This window comes from Lycium ferocissimum, chromosome 1 (assembly GCF_029784015.1).
Source record: "Lycium ferocissimum isolate CSIRO_LF1 chromosome 1, AGI_CSIRO_Lferr_CH_V1, whole genome shotgun sequence".
In the NCBI taxonomy this organism is placed as follows: Eukaryota; Viridiplantae; Streptophyta; class Magnoliopsida; order Solanales; family Solanaceae; genus Lycium; species Lycium ferocissimum.
Genome location: NC_081342.1, coordinates 72787239 through 72804732, shown reverse-complemented (window position 1 = coordinate 72804732; position 17494 = coordinate 72787239). Strand labels below are relative to the sequence as shown.

Genomic DNA, 17494 nt, shown 5'->3' with positions numbered 1-17494 from the left:
TATTAGATTCTCGAAATCCGAACACCATCACATAAATTGAAATCGAGAGAGTAATTATTTTATTAATTTCAGAGGCAAGATTTAAAATTTGAAATTTGTGGGTTTCTATAACGCTTTTAAGTTCATAAACAATATATATAAAAAATAGAGATAATTAAGTCCAATGCCATTAATTTATAAAATCGCAAAATATTTTGCGGATTTCTTAATATAAGGATAGGGTCTCAACAAAAGTTATTTGATTTACATGAACCATACCTTATAGTTAAACACGGTCACAAATGCCCCAAATGTTAGCCTTCAATAATCATTTTAGGAGAATGGTTACATTTTTATAAGTACTAGTTAATATATATATATATAGAGAGAGAGATAATTAAGTCCAATACTTTTCGGTTATTTAATTATAAATATACATAATCAATATATAGATTTTGTATATCACACCCCTTATTAATACATAAATAGAAAAAAAAAAAAAAAAAAAAACCTATCAAATACTTCCTCTCCCAATTTATCTAATACACTTTCTTTTTTAATTTGTTCAAAAAAGAATATTACATTTCCATAGTTAGATATAACTTAACTTAAAATTTCTCCTTTTACCTTTAAGACAAATACGATTTAGCACAAATATTTAAATTTTAGACCACAAGTTTCAAAAAACTTATGCTGCATTTTGTAAGTTGTTTCCGAGGTTCATTAATGTACAATATGGTGTTGTATTGTATACATTAATGAACACGATGTTTGATATATCTTTTGCACATGATTTAATATCATTTGTATTGTTTGGAGAATGTATCGTATTGTATAATAACTTGGTTAAGTTAAAAAACACCATTAACTGTAATTAAAAACTAGTTTATATATATCAAGTATAAATACACATAATCAATGTATAGATTTTATATATCCCGCCTAGCACCCGTAATTAATTCTTTGCTGAGGGGCCAAAAATGAAAAAAACCCTATCAAATACTATTTCTGTCCCAATTTATGCAATACACTTTCCTTTTTAGTTTATTAAAAAATGATTTATTTCCATATTTAGAGATAATTTAACTTAAATTTTTTCCTTTTACCCTTAATAAAATAATTTACAGCCACACAAATATCTATACTTATTTTAGGTCATAAATTTTAAAAATTTTATTTTTTAAACTCCGTACCTAATCAGATTGTATCACATAAATTGGGATGAAGGTAGTATGTCCTTTTAAGCAACAAAAAAAAAGAGCAAAGAGGGAGTATAAAATAAGGAGCTTTTGCCAACATCACAATATACATTTGTAGCTTATAATTAAAAAAAGTGGCATTGTTGTTCTTCCCAATTTGGGTGTTATACCAATGGGGTCAATGTTAGGTGATTTACCTTCTTTTGACCCTCATAATTTTAGTCAGCTTCGTCCTTCTGATCCTTCTCCTCCTTCTGTAAGTACCCTTTTCATTTTTTTATTTTTTTTGGTCTTAATTTCTTGTAAAAAATAAAATAAAAAATTCAATCTTGATTATTTTACTGAACACCCTTTTTCCCATTTTTTTTACAGTTTTTTTAGCTGATTTTTGTTCGACCCTTTTAATTTTTTTGTGTTCTCAATTTCTTGTAAAAAGTAAAAAAATTCAATCTTGATTATTTTACTGAACACCCTTTTCCTCATTGAATTTCTTTTTGAATTTTACAGCATTTTTAGCTGATTTATGTTCGACCCTTTTAATTTTTTTTTTTGTTCTCAATTTCTTGTAAAAACTAAAAAATTCAATCTTGATTTGAATTTTACAGTCTTTTTAGCTGATTTATGCAAGACCATTTTTGCTAATGTTTGTTTTATGTACAAAAAATGCATTCTTGGAGCAATTTAGCTTATATACATAATCAGTGTATAGGTTTTGTATATTTCTTGTTAAAAAAAATTAATAACTTCAATCTTGATTGATTTTAGTGAACACCCTTTTCACAATTCAGTTTCTTTTTGAATTTTACAGTTTTTTTTGCTGATTTATGTTTGACCCTTTTTTGCTATGTTTGTTTTATGCACAAAAAATGAGTTCTTGGAACATTTGGCTGAAGTGCTGAACCTAGCTAATTTGGGATTGAGATCTAGTTGATTGATTGTTTTTTTGCATGCTTATGTGGCGCCGTGTTACTAGAGCTAGCATAGAATACTCTGATTTAGGGCATTAAGCCTGTTTGGTTTCTGGTGTAAATGTGTAATGATGTTTGATTCGTTAATGAGCTCTAGGATTGCCATAATGGTGCATAATCTGTAAAAGAGCAATAGTTATGCTATAAGTAATTTAACGCGGATTTTGGATTAAGTGTATTCTAGATTAGGTGCATTAACTTCTATTAGATAGATGGCATTGGCAAATACTCAATGCACGTAGAGATATCATATTACCTCAAGCAACAACGTTGGTCATTATTAAGCGGAAAAATAAAACAACAAAAAGAATTGAACACGATCTATATGAACTGAGCCGTCTTCTTGATGGTTTGGGGGTATCTCGGTTAGATTTGTTTGCTTATGTGACTTTGCATAAACAATCCCTCTTTGCTGGGGTGGACTCAATGTCCGCCACGTGGCATATGCTGCCATAATACATTGTACACTCAGCTTAATGATAACCATGTATTAGTTTTTGATCTATTATGGCATTGATTAATAGTATGCACTGCTTATGTTACTGCTATGTCAGTTACTCTTACTTCCGAAGTCAGACCGATAAATATGTACGAGAGGAATCAGAAACCAAAACCATAATATTCTACGACTCTGTAAAAAAGCTAGATGATACTTGTTTCTATAGGTTGTTATTATGAAATATTACTTCTAAGAAGCGGAAAGAAGAAGCATTCTCGGTTCTTGTATTACCATACAAAAATTGATGCAACTTTTTTCCCTTTTTGTTTTTTAGTTCCGTCTTACCTTTTCTCTTTGTGCTGCTTGGCTCCTTGAATATGATCTGACCATTGATCATTCGGATTTCAAGCCTCACGAAGCAATTCATCTTTCTCTGCCGTTTTGTTTTCCCCGTTCTGGTAGTTATCACAAATTAGAAAGGTAAAAATAATGGAGTGTTTGCTGATAAAGTTACGTGGCTAAGTCATAGACTGAAACTCATTATGTCTCTCCTAAGGAGTTGCTGTTAAGCTGAATTTTTTAACGTACCAATTAAGCGAATGCCATAGACTTGTACTTATGCAAGGTGACTAATGATAAAGTATGGTAACTTTGTAACCAAACACTCTTCACCTGAAGTACGTTTCTTTGAATGGCATGATAAGTAAAGTGAACCAATTTTATATTCAAAAGGATATAAAAACCTGCATATGGACTTAAAAATCTCTTTAAAAATTATTTTTCGCAATAGAAAAAGTGTTCCATGATGAAGTTGCCTGGCGGTAAATATTTGTATATTGGTTTTTTAGTAGATGGAGTGCATCCTCCTTTTTCTTTTTTCTTAATTTGGAGGATTCTAGTAAGTTTATATATATCTAATTCTGTGTTCTTCCTATTTCCAGAGAATGACACCTGTGACTTATCGCCCTACTCATGATCGGACTCTTCCACCACCAAATCAAGGTAAATCAAGAAAAGGATTCTTTTTTTTTCTTTTTTCTTTTTCTCCTTAGACATGTTTTGACACTATAATTTACATTTATCTATTAGTTGCTCTCATTCTCTGTCTTTGTTAGGTATCTGGGTTTTTTTAGATCTATATTTTACTAGAATACTTAACCCACACTCCCCCCCCCCCCCCCCCCCCCACACACACACACACACACACACCCCACAAAAACCAATTGAATGGAATTACTTAATCTGCTGCTGCTGCAGTGCTGCTATTTATCCTTATGTGTTGTTCATGCAAATTAAGCCAATCATCTCTTGAGGAATTTGAATTTCAGTTTGCTTACTGTAGAAATGATGCAACCTCAAAACAGTTTGTGCCTCAAAAGCCTATGCTTTGTACGATATCTTTTAAGAGCGTGAGATATTCACCGTCAAATGTAAAAAATTTAAGTTATCTTTACCTGTTGTTGTAGGTAACCTGTCTTATTTCAAGAGTAAAGATCTCTCATGCTGAGAAAGCTTGCTTGTAATATCCTTAGGCTGACCTGATAGTATAAAGAATTCCTTATACTGACGGCGTATAAAAGTTAAACTCATTTTTGAATTAGGTATCCTACATTTTCAAGAGTAGTAGTTGTCTAGATGTTGACAAGTTTATCAAGCCTGGATCTGGATGTTTGGGGAGGTTGATAGGATGTTCATCAAGTTAATTGATCCTGTGAGATACTATTAGGAAGTCTTATGAGTAGAACACCATAGACTATGGATTAATCAGGATGACCAATTGGCAATGAATTGTATGTGTATGCAGAATCAAGCACTCTCTATTTACTAGTTTTGGAGTTTTCGCCCTTTGCTTCCGGCTTTGATGAAGGTAAATAGTCAAAAAAGTTCCCCTAGAATGCGAGCGTTGAGGCTTTCATCGATACAAAGAGAGTCCTGGCAGGTGCTTTGTTCTGTGTTAGCCAGGTGAAAGGTTTGATCGACTATAAATAGATTAGTATATTAAGCAAGGACCTACTAAAACCTCTATTACCATTTTGGGCTATAAGACTCATGGCTTCCAACGAGCTAGGTGCATAAGCTTTTTACTACTAAAACGGTTCCAGGAAATTCCGGCAGGATATAGCTCGTCTGAGGGTTCAAGAATAGGGTAGGGTCCTGTCCTTGAAGCAAATAATGCAGCTCTTCCCTTTTCTGCTATGGATATGTTTAATTCAAAACTCCAGTAATTTTTTTTTTTTTGGGTGGAGGGTTGGTGGTGGAAGCTAAAGTGCAAGTGAACAAGCAACAAATTAGTTTTGGAGTGATATGATCTCGACAAACTTTAATAAGACCTCGAGATTTTTAGTGCCTGTTTGTGATAATCAACTGTGGTGAGGAAGTGTTAAGTGTGCTAAGATATATTGCAAACATTTTTGGTAAGAATTTAAATAAAAGCAATCCCAGTATTCTTCTCCTGTTAGATTTGTTGGTGCTACCTTTAGAAATATAACTTGCACAGACAAGTCACTTTTTAAGAGGTTCATCTCCTTTAATTTTTAGAAAATCGTCGTTTAGTTCTTTCGGATAACATTATTATCTTGCTCCGTTACTGCATTTCTATACTCGACTATGAGACTGCTTTCAAATGCACTAAAAAGATTACTTTCTCAGTAGCGCTAGCGGGCGTTATCTTAATTTAGTTAGATATTGTTAGTAACTATATGTAAGATCCCATTACCAAAAAGGAAAAAGCAATTTCTCTTAGGTTGCAACATTTGGTACGTATAGTCGTATCATAACTATGAATAGCCATCTAAAGTACGTTCGTATTATTAGTACAAATCTGTATGTGGAATGCGCAAGTTCGTTGACGGTTTACTTTCCCATGCTTTATCATTAATCTTTTCTTTTTTCTTTTAGTTGCTTCATCATCCTTTTCTAACTCAACATATCTTGTTTCTAACTAAATATATCTTATTGACCTGCATTTGAATTTCCAGTTATTTGTTCAGAAGCCAAAAATATACTTCTGCGACACCTTGAGCAGCGTGCTGAAGAGAAGGTCAGTATCCATTTTTATTCGACATTCATTCTCGTTTCTACTATAGATATTTCGGCAATTTGTGAAAGAGTTTTAACTTCTATATACTGACTGTATATAATTTTTACACTCACTGAAAAGATAACTACACATAATTATCCATATAAAGTAGGTTTAGTAACTTGGAAAATAAGGAAGTTACTTGCTACATCTGGTTACGATACGCTAAGCTGATAGTGTAAAAGTTTTTGGCATTGTCGATGTATATAAGTTAAATCCTTTGTGATATTTGTTCTATTGCGTACGAGTTCGGCAAAACCCTGTATTTGTATTAAGAAATTCACTATAAATGTTTACAATATTAGATTAGAACCTAATTTCTAACACCTGATGTTGGTATCCTAGAATTTAGAATCCATAAGGTTCAAATCCTGGCTTGGTCTCTGATTCCTTTGATGATTTTTAATTTGTTTGGTTTGCAGTTGAGACCCAAGCGAGCTGCTGCTGAAAATCTGGCACCCGAGCATGGATCCAAGCATCTTAAGGTGTCCACCTAAGATGCTACCCGTGGGGAAAGCGGGCCGGGGGGGGGGGGGGGTTAGGTGCAGCGATGAGAAAACGCGAAATGTGGCGGTTGCAAACTGGATTGTAACAACTTGGTTTTCGAAGATTGACTAACCTTCCAAATGGGTTAAAATCTTCTGGTTTTCTGCATAGTTCTGTAAATATTGTTGTGATGATGCAGATGCATGTTGTTGTAAAACTCTGAAGAGCTTGTTTGGCAATTGTCATATAGCAAATGAGATGTACACCAACGAAAATGTTGTTGGATGAGATTTCTCTGCATTAGCATTGATAGTATAGTATCTGCATAGAGTATAAGGTTTTCTTTGTGTAGGTGGTATTAGATGTGGGAGAAGTACTTTGATTCATTTTCCTATCATTAAATGTTTGGGGTTCGAGCTATGGAGATAAGAGTGATTTTTGGCAGGAAATGCTTTGCCTCGAATGAACCCTCACACTTTATCTGGTGAAAATCTTGGCCAGTGGGTTTCGGATACCAAATGGTTAAAAAAAGAACTTAGCATTATTAGTGTTTTATAAGTACAATAAAAGCTGGAAAATCATACGTAAATGTATTAGAGGCAGATTCAAAATTTAAACTCTTTGAAATCGGAATTCCACCTAGAGGCGAAAAGGGATTCATTTGACCCCCTATCATAATACTCGAAGAGTATAGTATTATTGCCTGGATGCATATCATTGATTCTCAACTCTCCTGGTTTTCTATTTCATGCCATTTTTAATTAATCGCCATGTGTGGCCTATCGTAGTTGGATTTATCTTACAAGCGCACCCGAAGAATAGCTACACATTCCGATGACATAAAAAAAAATTAATCGCCATGATAGATTGCAAAATCATGATCCTAACAATTTCTTTTTTGTTTTACTGCTATAAAACCTATTCAGTACATGTATTATCTAAAAACCATACAGAACATCATAAAAAGAATATCCCCGTATCATAATTTACGTGTCATAATTTTCTTTATAATCTGCCCCTAAAAAATGTCATACTTCTTTATTTGGGAGTACTATAACCCTAAACTTTTCATTTCATCCTTAATGCAGTAATTTATAAGCACACAAATGTCTATAGCTTATTTTAAACTACAAGTTTTTATATTTTTTTCTTAAACTTTATGCCAATTCAAACACCGCCCCACAAATTGTGAGCGGCAGAGTTTTAATTTGTATACGCCCTATAACGACTAACATTTTAAATGATCGTAACAAGTCAAACTTGCTATGGGGGGTTTAATTTATTTCCAACTTAGGCATAATATATTATATTTAACATATATTAATTTTGAACAACAATTCAAAGAAGACTCAGTCAATTTGTTTGAAGATCAGAGGCATAATATTTCTGATCTGTTTCCCATTGGCTGTGAACTATTTGCCTATGATATTAGCTAATTAATTAAGCTACCTTTCCCTTTCCACACACACATATGTTCCTATAATTTTTCTTAATCAAAAAATTTCCTGTCTAGTGACTAGTCTTCATGTTGAATAATGGCCAAGTCTGCTAGCCAAGAGTAGAAACGTGGCCTTAAAAATTGAACAAAAAATTAAGTATAAGCTCCAGCTTTGATTAATCCTAGTTGAAGTTTCTTTTTTAGGTTACCATATGGTCTTGTTCTTTGCCTAGTATTTGGACATTTCCTTATCTATCGTTTGGCTGGATGGATTAGGAAATAAAATCTCATCATAAAATTTCGCATATAAAACAATTAATAAGATGTTTGGCAGCTCGATGCACAAAACATCCCGCGTTAGCAGGGTCCGGGGAAGAATCGCAGTCCAAGAGTGTGATGTAGGCAATCTATCCTAATACAAGCATTAATACGATGTTTAGTTAGAGATATTAGGACAAATAAATTTCGCATAACTAATACGTAAGACGGTTACTTGATTGCATAAAAAAAAAAAATAATCCCCACGTAACTAACAGTACAATGTCTGGTTGGCGACGTTAAATAATATCCACATTAAGTTACGTATGAATATATACATTATTTCATTCGGGATAAAATGTGAAATATGAGTAAGTGTATCAGTAATTATACGGAGATAAAAGTACTGAAAGTCAAAAATGCTACACTACAAAAAAAAAAAAAAATTTAGCTACAGAGTATTCGTCACTATCTATCGTCAAATAACCAATAGTTAACATGTTTTTGTGATAATTCATTACTAATTCATCGTTAAATAGGATTTAACAACAAATTTTGCTATTTGCTGATAGAAGTTGTCAGTCGCTAATTGCTTTTTTCTGGTGAGGTAAATTATATATACAAAATATTAATTCCCTTATCTTGTATTATTACTTACCGTATAACATTCCTTTCTACTTTTTCGATTTTTCCATTTACGGTTCGGTATCCATTTTTTTGTGTGGATTGATCTTCAAACGCACTGGTCTTTAATTTTTGGCCTTCGCTTAAAAAAGTGATCAAAAATACCCCGAGGTTCTGGGTTCGAACCACCGCTCAGTAAAAAAAAAAATAATAATAAAAAAAAATTCGCAAGGCAAGGCTTTCGCGAAACCTCTGCCTTAAGGCCTTATATTTGCCCAAAATTAGGCCTATTCGGGCAAAAGTTAGTCTTAATGCAAACCTCTGTCTTAAGGCCTAACTTTTGCCCGAATAGGCCTAATTTTGCTACGAAACTCTGCCTTGCACCTTTTTTTTTTTTTTTAAGGTTCTAAACCGAATCCCTAAGACATAAGTAAAAATTAAAGACCAAGAATTTGAGGGCAAAAATTAAAGACCACCCCCGAATAAGGGAACTCGTGCAAATTGCCCATCAGTATCTTCATTGGGGCCTGATTAAATTCGAATATATGTCCGAAAGTCCCACGGTGGGAACTGGGAACCAAATGACTCCTTAACATGCAGGCTTTTGGAGGAGAATGACAGGAAGTGGAGACCCAATATGTGACATGTCATATGAAGGATTTGACCAAAGAATGGTTCTGGAAATGGAGACTCAATTCTTGAAAGTAACATATCAAGTGAGCAATTGACCGAGAATTATTTAAAGACAGTGCTAAAATAAGTCCAACATTGCCCAAAATAGTTAAATTTCTGACTGAGATTTTACAAAGGTTGATTGTCTACTTTCAGCACAAAGTAAGGCTGCATTTCTAGATAGATCTATATTGACCTGTCTAGAAAACCAATGTTGAAACTAAAATGTGTATCTTCTTTTAACTATTCAGCATCAGATACTCAGCGATTCGACTAATTCAGACTCTCGCCAGATGCTTCTTACTAAGAATTTCTCCATTTCAAAGAGTTGGAAATATATTAGGTCGGGTCCACCAATAAATGGTGCTAGACTATATCCTAACTGATTGCCTCACTACAATAAAAAATATATATGGCAACAAATTTTTTTTTTTGTTGACATAGATTGATTATCGATGCAAAAAGTACTTTTGGCAACAAAAAAATATATTTTGTTGCATGAACTTTTCCCAACGGCTGTTATTGCAACAACGTGGAACAACTTTTTTTTTTGTTGCCAAAAGTAATTTTTGCAACAATAATTAATACTATAGCAACAAAATTAAATTTTTGGCAACAAAAAAATCATTTGCCAACAATAAAACTAAGTTGTTGCTAAATATAAAAAAAATTGTTGCGATTTCTATACTTTCTTGTAGTGCCTGTAAATACACTATTATACATGGGAGCAGAAAATAAGATATTCTTAACATTTCTTGTGAGAAACAAACGACAGGGTTATCTATAGAAAAGTATTCAATGAGGATATTTAGGTTGTCAAAATAAGGGAATTCATTCGTTTTGTGAGAATTTCAATGACCGTTGACTCAAATTGTGATTGCAATATACCTACTTTTCCAAGTAGAACCCCGTAATTCTTTTGACCTTGTATTTACATTAAAATACTATATCAAAACTCTAACCCGAATTAAAGGTGGAGAAATATCCCAACTATCCCATCACACCCCTTCGCGGTCAAATTTTGTATATTAGAAAGTGAGAGCCAAGCAATTCAACTTGACTATCTCCTCTTATTTTACTTTACTTGTTTTTTTCTTGTCAGTTTTTGGTACAAGTTCAATTCATCTTCAATGAACGAACCAATGCCTTTCTTTCTTATGAATCACATGTTTCACTTTTTCCCTCACTTGCGTAGTCTTCAAATATTCCTCTTGCATTTAACCAAAATAGACTAAACATTTCAACCAATAATCGATTTGTTCTCACGTTGTTTATTTATGAGAATATTGACCAAATATTTTTCTTCGTAAGAGCTTTGGACGATGGTAGTTTTGAGCAGACTATTTGATTCTTCAGAAATAAAAAATTTCACTTAATTAAATCGTGTGCACACTGAGTGGATATAATTTAAATTCTCATAATTTCTAGGAATACTGATGATAATATAATTAACCACTATAGAGAAGCAAACGAAACTAATTCAAGTACAGTAAATGAATGAAAAATTAACATACACCAAAATACAAAGCATTTATTATTAATCGATAAACGGTTATTAACACCGTCTGTGCGATCTAAATGTGTTATAGTAGTTTAGTTATCATTTACTCAAGATTATTAATTAATTTTTTATTTTATTTTTGGCTTCTCATCATGTGTTCGGTATTCATATTGGACCCGACTAAATATGAATTCGCATCGGAAAGTCTCACATTGAGGGTAAAACACTCCCTAACAAAGGTGACTCCACACCCAGGGGCGGATGTACCAAGAGCCCAGGATGTTCACCCGAACACCCTGGACAAAAAATTACAGTGTATATTTAGGGTAAATTTTATGTGTTTATGTACATATATTAACTTTTGAACACCCTGAACATATATTACAGTGTATATTTAGGTTCAATTATTTTTCCGAATACCCTGAGTGAAAATCCTGAATCCGCCACTGTCCACACCTAGAGCTCGGACCTAAGATTTCTGATTAAGAGTGAAGGTATACTTACCACTCCACCACAACCCTTGTTGATCGATTGTTAATCAATTCTTATCAAATAAAGTAATCTGTAATTACTATTAATTTTATATAATCTGATGGTGTAAATATTTTTTATACTGTCAGTAGAGAGTCTTAATTTGATTCGACCAATGGTTGCTTAAGACCAGTGGACCGAGAAAAACCAACCACCACATGTAGTTCACTGTTTGAATTTACATAAGTCAAAAGCCTATACTTGTCGTAGCAAAAAAGTTTCATAGGGAACGCACTACGATCTTGCTGAAATATAGTGCATGCATGATTTCAGGAACAAGTTATTCTTCGCTGTCCTTATTTTAGATTCTTTCGCTATCTGCTTGGTTTGATATTCGCTTTGGAGCCTGATTAATTCAAATTCACCTAGAAAAGTCTTACTTTTGGAGTTAACATATTTCATAATAAAGGTGATTTCATACCCAAAACTCGAATAAGAGACCTCTAATTAATAACGAAGGAGTATTTACCACTCCACCATGACCTTTCATGAGTTTAGATATATGAATAATGCAACACTTGTAAGAGTGATTTAATTGTTTGAAACAAGTTTTTCAACCCATCACCGCCAGGATCACATGCATGCCAATTTTATAATATGTCGTGGTTGTGTGATGGTGGCCAATGGTGATAGTTGTGCATAGTGACAGAGCCACTTGCAATCAAGGGATTTGGATCTCTTTTGAATAAAATTTGTGCGTGTATATATATATATATACATGTGTGTGTGTGTGTGAAGTTGAGAAGATATTCAAGCCAATTCCTACTCAAAAGCGGAAAGAAATAAAAGGAAACTTTTTTTCTTTGTTGGTTTTCGAGTGTTATTGGGATTTAGATCCTTTCTAGGAAAGGATTAGACCTAGTAGTATAAATACATGCTAGCTAGGATTTATTAAGTAGGACATAACATAGAACCTAAGAGTATTCAATCTTGTAACTTACTTTCTCCCTTGATATTAATAAAAGTGACTCGCCGGTTTCTCGTGGACTAGGATCACATCGATCCGAACCATGTTAATTACTGTGTTTTTATCGTTTCTGCGCTAACAATTGGTATCAGAAGCCTATAGGTCGTGAGATCTAGGAGACGAGGAGAATATGGCATCTATGAAGTTTGAGGTAACGAATTTTGAAGGATGAAGTAATAACTTCAACATCCAGAAGATCAAGATCATGGCGTTGTTACGGAGAGAAGGATCAGTCTATGCTTTGGACGACTCGTATCCCGAAAATATGAAAGAGGCCAAGAAGCAGAAGATTGAGATGGATGCATTTAGCTCAATTCAATTATCCTTATTAGACAGCGTGTTATGTGAAGTCGATGACGAGAAAAAGCGAGCTTGTGGAAGAAACTCTCTACCGAAGAAAATCGTAACAACTAGAATGTTGTTAAGGCAACGTTTACACACCTTCAAGATGGAGACAGGTATAACTTTACAGGATCATCTTGATGCTTTTAATAAATTCGCTATGGATCTTGCTCATACTGATATTAAGTGGGAGATGAAGAACTAGCGTGCACTCTACTGTTTTCATTATCACCGGCGTACAAAGACGTAGTTAATTCAATGATGTATAGTAAAGAGATGGTCACGTTACAGATGGTAAGACATGCATTGAATTCGGATGAATTAAGAAACCATATCAACAATGGTGAGAAAAAGAACCATGGTGAAGTTTTGACGGTTAGAGGTCGATCGAGCCAAAGAGGGAGAGGCAAATCAGTTGCTAGGTCAAAGTCTAGGAAAAGGGTGAGTAGGAAGGATGCTGAATGTTGGGGTTGTCATCAAAAGGGTCACTTTGAGAGGGATTGCCCGAATAAGAAGATTGATAAAATAACAGCCAGTGCATCTACGGTTCAGGTAGCTCAGACATCTGGAGAAGATTATGTGCTAACTGCTTCAACATATGACATTCAGACACACAAGTGGATTTTAGATTCACCTTGTACCTTTACATGTGCTTCAGAAAAGATTGGTTTACTAGCTATGAGCAGATGAGTGGGACTGTACTTATGGGTAACGATGCAGTATGTCAAATAGCGGGCATTGGTTCAGCCCGTATATGGTGTCATGACGGCATCATAAGAACATTGTCTAATGTTTGACATGTTCCTGATATGAAAAAGAATCTGATCTCTCTTGGTACTCTTGATAAGCTCGGATATAAGCATACGGGTGAAGGTGGAATCTGCAAGGTGACCAAGGGTTCTCTGGTCATGTTAAAGGCCAAACTGGAGGGTGGTCTTTATGTACTTATGGGCAGCACCATTATAGGTACTGCGAATGCTGCAACCTCACAGTTAGCAGATGATGATAAGGCTAAGATATGGCATATGAGATTAGGTTACATGAGCAAGAGAGGGTTGGCAATTTTGAGCAATCGAAACCTTTTAAAAGGTGAGAAGATTAGTACACTTGATTTTTGTGAGCATTGTGTCCTTGGAAAGCAGAAACGGGTTAGCTTTAGCATGGGCAAGCACAAAACCGAAGGGGTACTTGACTACATTCATTCAGATTTATGGGGTCCATCTCAGGTTCTATCCAAGGGTGGAAAGAGGTATCTTCTTACTTTCATTGATGATTTTTCACGCAAGGTTTGGGTATACTTCTTAAAGGCTAAAAGTGATGCCTTTGAGAATTTTAAAAACTGGAAGACATTAATTGAAAATCAGTGTGACTGAAAGATTAAGTTTCTTCGAATAGATAATGGCTTGGAGTTTTGCAATGAAGAGTTTGACAATTTCTGCAAGATTCATGGTGTATTGAGACATAGAACTGTTAGGCATACAACACAAATAGAATGGAGTAGCTGAAAGGATGAACCACACTCTTCTTGAGAAAGCACGATGTATGCTCTCTAATGCCAAGGTGCCTAAGGAGTTCTGGGCGGAAGCAGTAAATACTGCTTGTTATGTTGTTAATCGTTCTCCAGCATCGGCGATTGACTTCAAAACTCCAAATGAGGTATGGTCAGGTAAACCGTCTGATTACTCGTACTTAAGAATCTTTGGATGTCCCGCATATTATCATGTAAGTGATGGAAAACTAGAACCTAGAGCTTGAAAAGGTTTATTTATGGGATATGCTGAAGGGGTAAAAGGATATAGAATATGAAGTTTAGATCCTCTTAAGTTTGTAATCAGTAGAGATGTTACTTTTGATGAGGCCTCTATGCTTGATCCTGGAAAGACTTCTATTGAGTTTATAGGACAGAAAGTTCTTACAACAGAAACGGTAGAGGAAAATGTGAAACTCACCGAGCAGGAGGATCAAGTGAGTAAGGTGGAGTCCGATAATGCAAAAGCTCACACAGTAGTACTTGAAGGTGAACCATACAGTAAAGCTACTGGAAGGGACAAACGAACTCTGAAGCCTAATCCAAAATATTATCCTCAGCCTTCGCAAGCTAATCTTGTGGCCTATGCATTAGCTACTGCCGAGGAGGAAATAAAGGATCTGGAACCCTCAAGCTATACAGAAGCTACTATGTGTGGTGAAGCTGATCAATGGCGTTTAGCCATGACCGAAGAGATGGAGTCTCTGCACAAGAACCAGACATGGGATTTGGTGAGTCTACCAAAGGGGAAGAGAACTGTTGGTTGCAAATGGGTCTTCAGAAAAAAGGATGGCATTTCGGGTGTAGAAGATGCTAGATACAAAGCGAGATTGGTTGCTAAGGGCTTTTGTCAGAAGGAGGGAATCGACTACAATGAGATTTTCTCACCAGTCGTGAAGCATAGCTCAATTCATTTGTTACTAGCTTTGGTTGCCCATTATGACTTGAAGCTTCATCAGCTTGATGTCAAGACTGCATTCTTACATAGTGAACTTGAAGAGGTGATCTTCATGAATTAGCCTGAGGGTTTCCTTATTGAAGGAAAAAAAGACCAAGTTTGTCAGTTGAAGAAATCTTTGTATGGTTTGAAATAGTCACCACGACAGTGGTACAAGAGATTTGATGCGTTCATGATTACTAAAGGTTTCTCGAGAAGTGCATTTGATAGCTGCGTGTATCACAAGAATGTAAATCTGGTAATTCAAATATTTATTTACTTGTTATATGTTGATGATATGCTTATTGTTGCTAATAGTATGACAAAGATAAATGATTTGAAGAAAGCTAAAGGGAGTTTGACATGAAAGATTTAGGTGAAGCTAAGAAAATCCTTGGAATGGAGATTCACAGGAAGAACGGTGAGGTACATCTCTCACAGAAAAAGTATATTGAGAAGGTAGTTCAGAGGTTTGGCATGAATAAATGTAAACTCGTTACTTTACCGTTAGCACAACATTTCAGACTTTCTTCTTTGATGGCACCACAATCAAAGGAAGAGGTGGAGTACATGTCAAAAGTTCCTTATTCTAGTGTAGTTGGTAGCATTATGTATGCTATGGTTTGCACTTGGCCTGATATTGCTCAAGCAGTGAGTGTGGTAAGTCGATTCATGTCTAATCCGGATAAGAAACATTGGGAAGCAATTAAGTGGATATTGAGATATCTTAAAGGTTCTTCGAATGTTGGTCTAACTTTTTGTAGGATGAGAAATGAAGGCTTCTCGGTCCTTGGTTATGTGGATTCTGATTTTGCAGGTGATCTTGATAGAAGGAGATCAACAACGGGCTATATCTTTACTCTTGCAGGTAGTGCCATAAGTTAGAAGGCAACTTTCCAGTCTATAGTTGCTTTGTCCATAACAGAAGCTGAATATATGGCGATTTCTCAAAGTATAGAAGGCAAAGAAAGGAGGCTATATATATTGAAAGGTTTGGTGTCGACCGAGTAGGGTTCAACATGAACCAACTCTAAAATGTGATAGCCGAGTGCTATTCACTTGATAAAAAATCGAGATTTCATGATCGCACCAAACACATTGATATCGGCTATTCCATTTTATTCGTGATGTTGTTGAACAAGGCATAATTAAGGTCTTGAAGGTTGACACAAAGGACAACGCAGCGATATGTTGACCAAGGTGGTTCCTCTTGTCAAGTTCAGTCATTGTATGAATTTGGCGGGAGTTCGCATCAACTGATGTTAGGATGGAGAACGGCGGGCAAGGTAGAGCTACTAGCATGTACAAGGTTTCGGTTTAGTGTCTCTTGTTTCCTACACGGAGTTAGCTCATGTAGGCTTAGAGACATTGGACAGAATGACGTTCATATGGAAGCTCGAAATTCATCTCAAGGTGGAGATTGTGAAGTTGAGAAGATATTCAAGCCAATTCCTACTCAAAAGCGGAAAGAAATAAAAGAAAACTTTTTTCTTTGTTGGTTTTCGATTGTTATTGGGATTTAGATCCTTTCTAGGAAAGGATTAGACCTAGTAGTATAAATACATGCTAGCTAGGATTTATTAAGTAGGACAGAACATAGAACATATGAGTATTTAATCTTGTAACTTACTTTCTCCCTTGATATTAATAAAAGTGTTGATCGTTCTCTGTGGACTAGGATCACATAGATCCGAACTATGTTAATTACTGTGTTTTTATCGCTTCAGCGCTATATATATATATTGAATTCCCATAACATAAGAAAAATATGAGTTCGAATTCCATGAGGGACATACTTGGACTTTTATTAAGCGTCTTGTCACAATTCTCGATTTCACCACTATTTATACGCGGGGTAATAATGGACATAATGTCGTGAAATATCACATTTGCAGGGATCTTTAAGCCATGAGCAACATCTTAATAATTTTAAGACCCAATACAAAATCTGAGTTAATCAGACCTATTCACAAAAAATAAGCGACAATAAGAAATAGATGCACTTACTTGACTGGAATTTGAACGGTTCAAATTCAAACCCCTCAAAATTACAAACGGACCCTAACTACTTCAGGAATCTGGATCGAAAATTTTTCATTATATTTATTTTGGAGAAAAAGTGGATAAAGTTTGATAAATCCATCTAGTAATGAGTAGTATAATGAATTTAGTGAATTACCTTTGTAGTTGATCGATTGATATGTAGAGAAGAATTTGAACAAAAAGATTCTCCCACCGGACATCCTCTAACTATTAGAGAGTTTGCAAACGAGCTAAATGAAAAATGGATTAATCACATTTCTTTTCTATTTTTGAACATACCCTTGGCCTTCAACATGTAACGTGTGGGCCCAATTAATTCAATTTCTAACTCTATGTTTAAGCAAAAACATAGCACATGTGTTCAAGAAGATGACAACCACTAGTTTCATTGTTCGTTCCCACAAGTCAGTGGTAACTATTTTAAACGAGTTTAAATTTAGTATACTGATATGGTATAATATTTTTTTTTTCATAACAAACCTAATAAGATAATTTGAGAAATA

General features: G+C 34.8%; 1 protein-coding gene across 1 annotated transcript; it reads left to right on the top strand.

The window, feature by feature from the left end:
- Positions 1–1254: 1254 nt before the first annotated feature.
- LOC132059909 (DET1- and DDB1-associated protein 1) lies at positions 1255–6435 on the top strand. Its single transcript, XM_059452754.1, has 4 exons — positions 1255–1434; positions 3527–3587; positions 5564–5625; positions 6087–6435. The coding sequence occupies exons 1-4, from the start codon at positions 1351–1353 to the stop codon at positions 6159–6161; spliced, it is 282 nt and encodes a 93-aa protein (XP_059308737.1). The 5' UTR covers positions 1255–1350; the 3' UTR covers positions 6162–6435.
- Positions 6436–17494: the final 11059 nt, after the last annotated feature.

Coding starts and splice junctions, on each gene's coding strand:
- LOC132059909 (XM_059452754.1), top strand. CDS start 1,351: ATGGGGTCAATGTTAGGTGATTTACCTTCTTTTGACCCTCATAATTTT. Junction 3,588..5,563: donor TCTTCCACCACCAAATCAAG/GTAAATCAAGAA, acceptor TTGAATTTCCAG/TTATTTGTTCAGAAGCCAAA. Junction 5,626..6,086: donor AGCAGCGTGCTGAAGAGAAG/GTCAGTATCCAT, acceptor TTTGGTTTGCAG/TTGAGACCCAAGCGAGCTGC.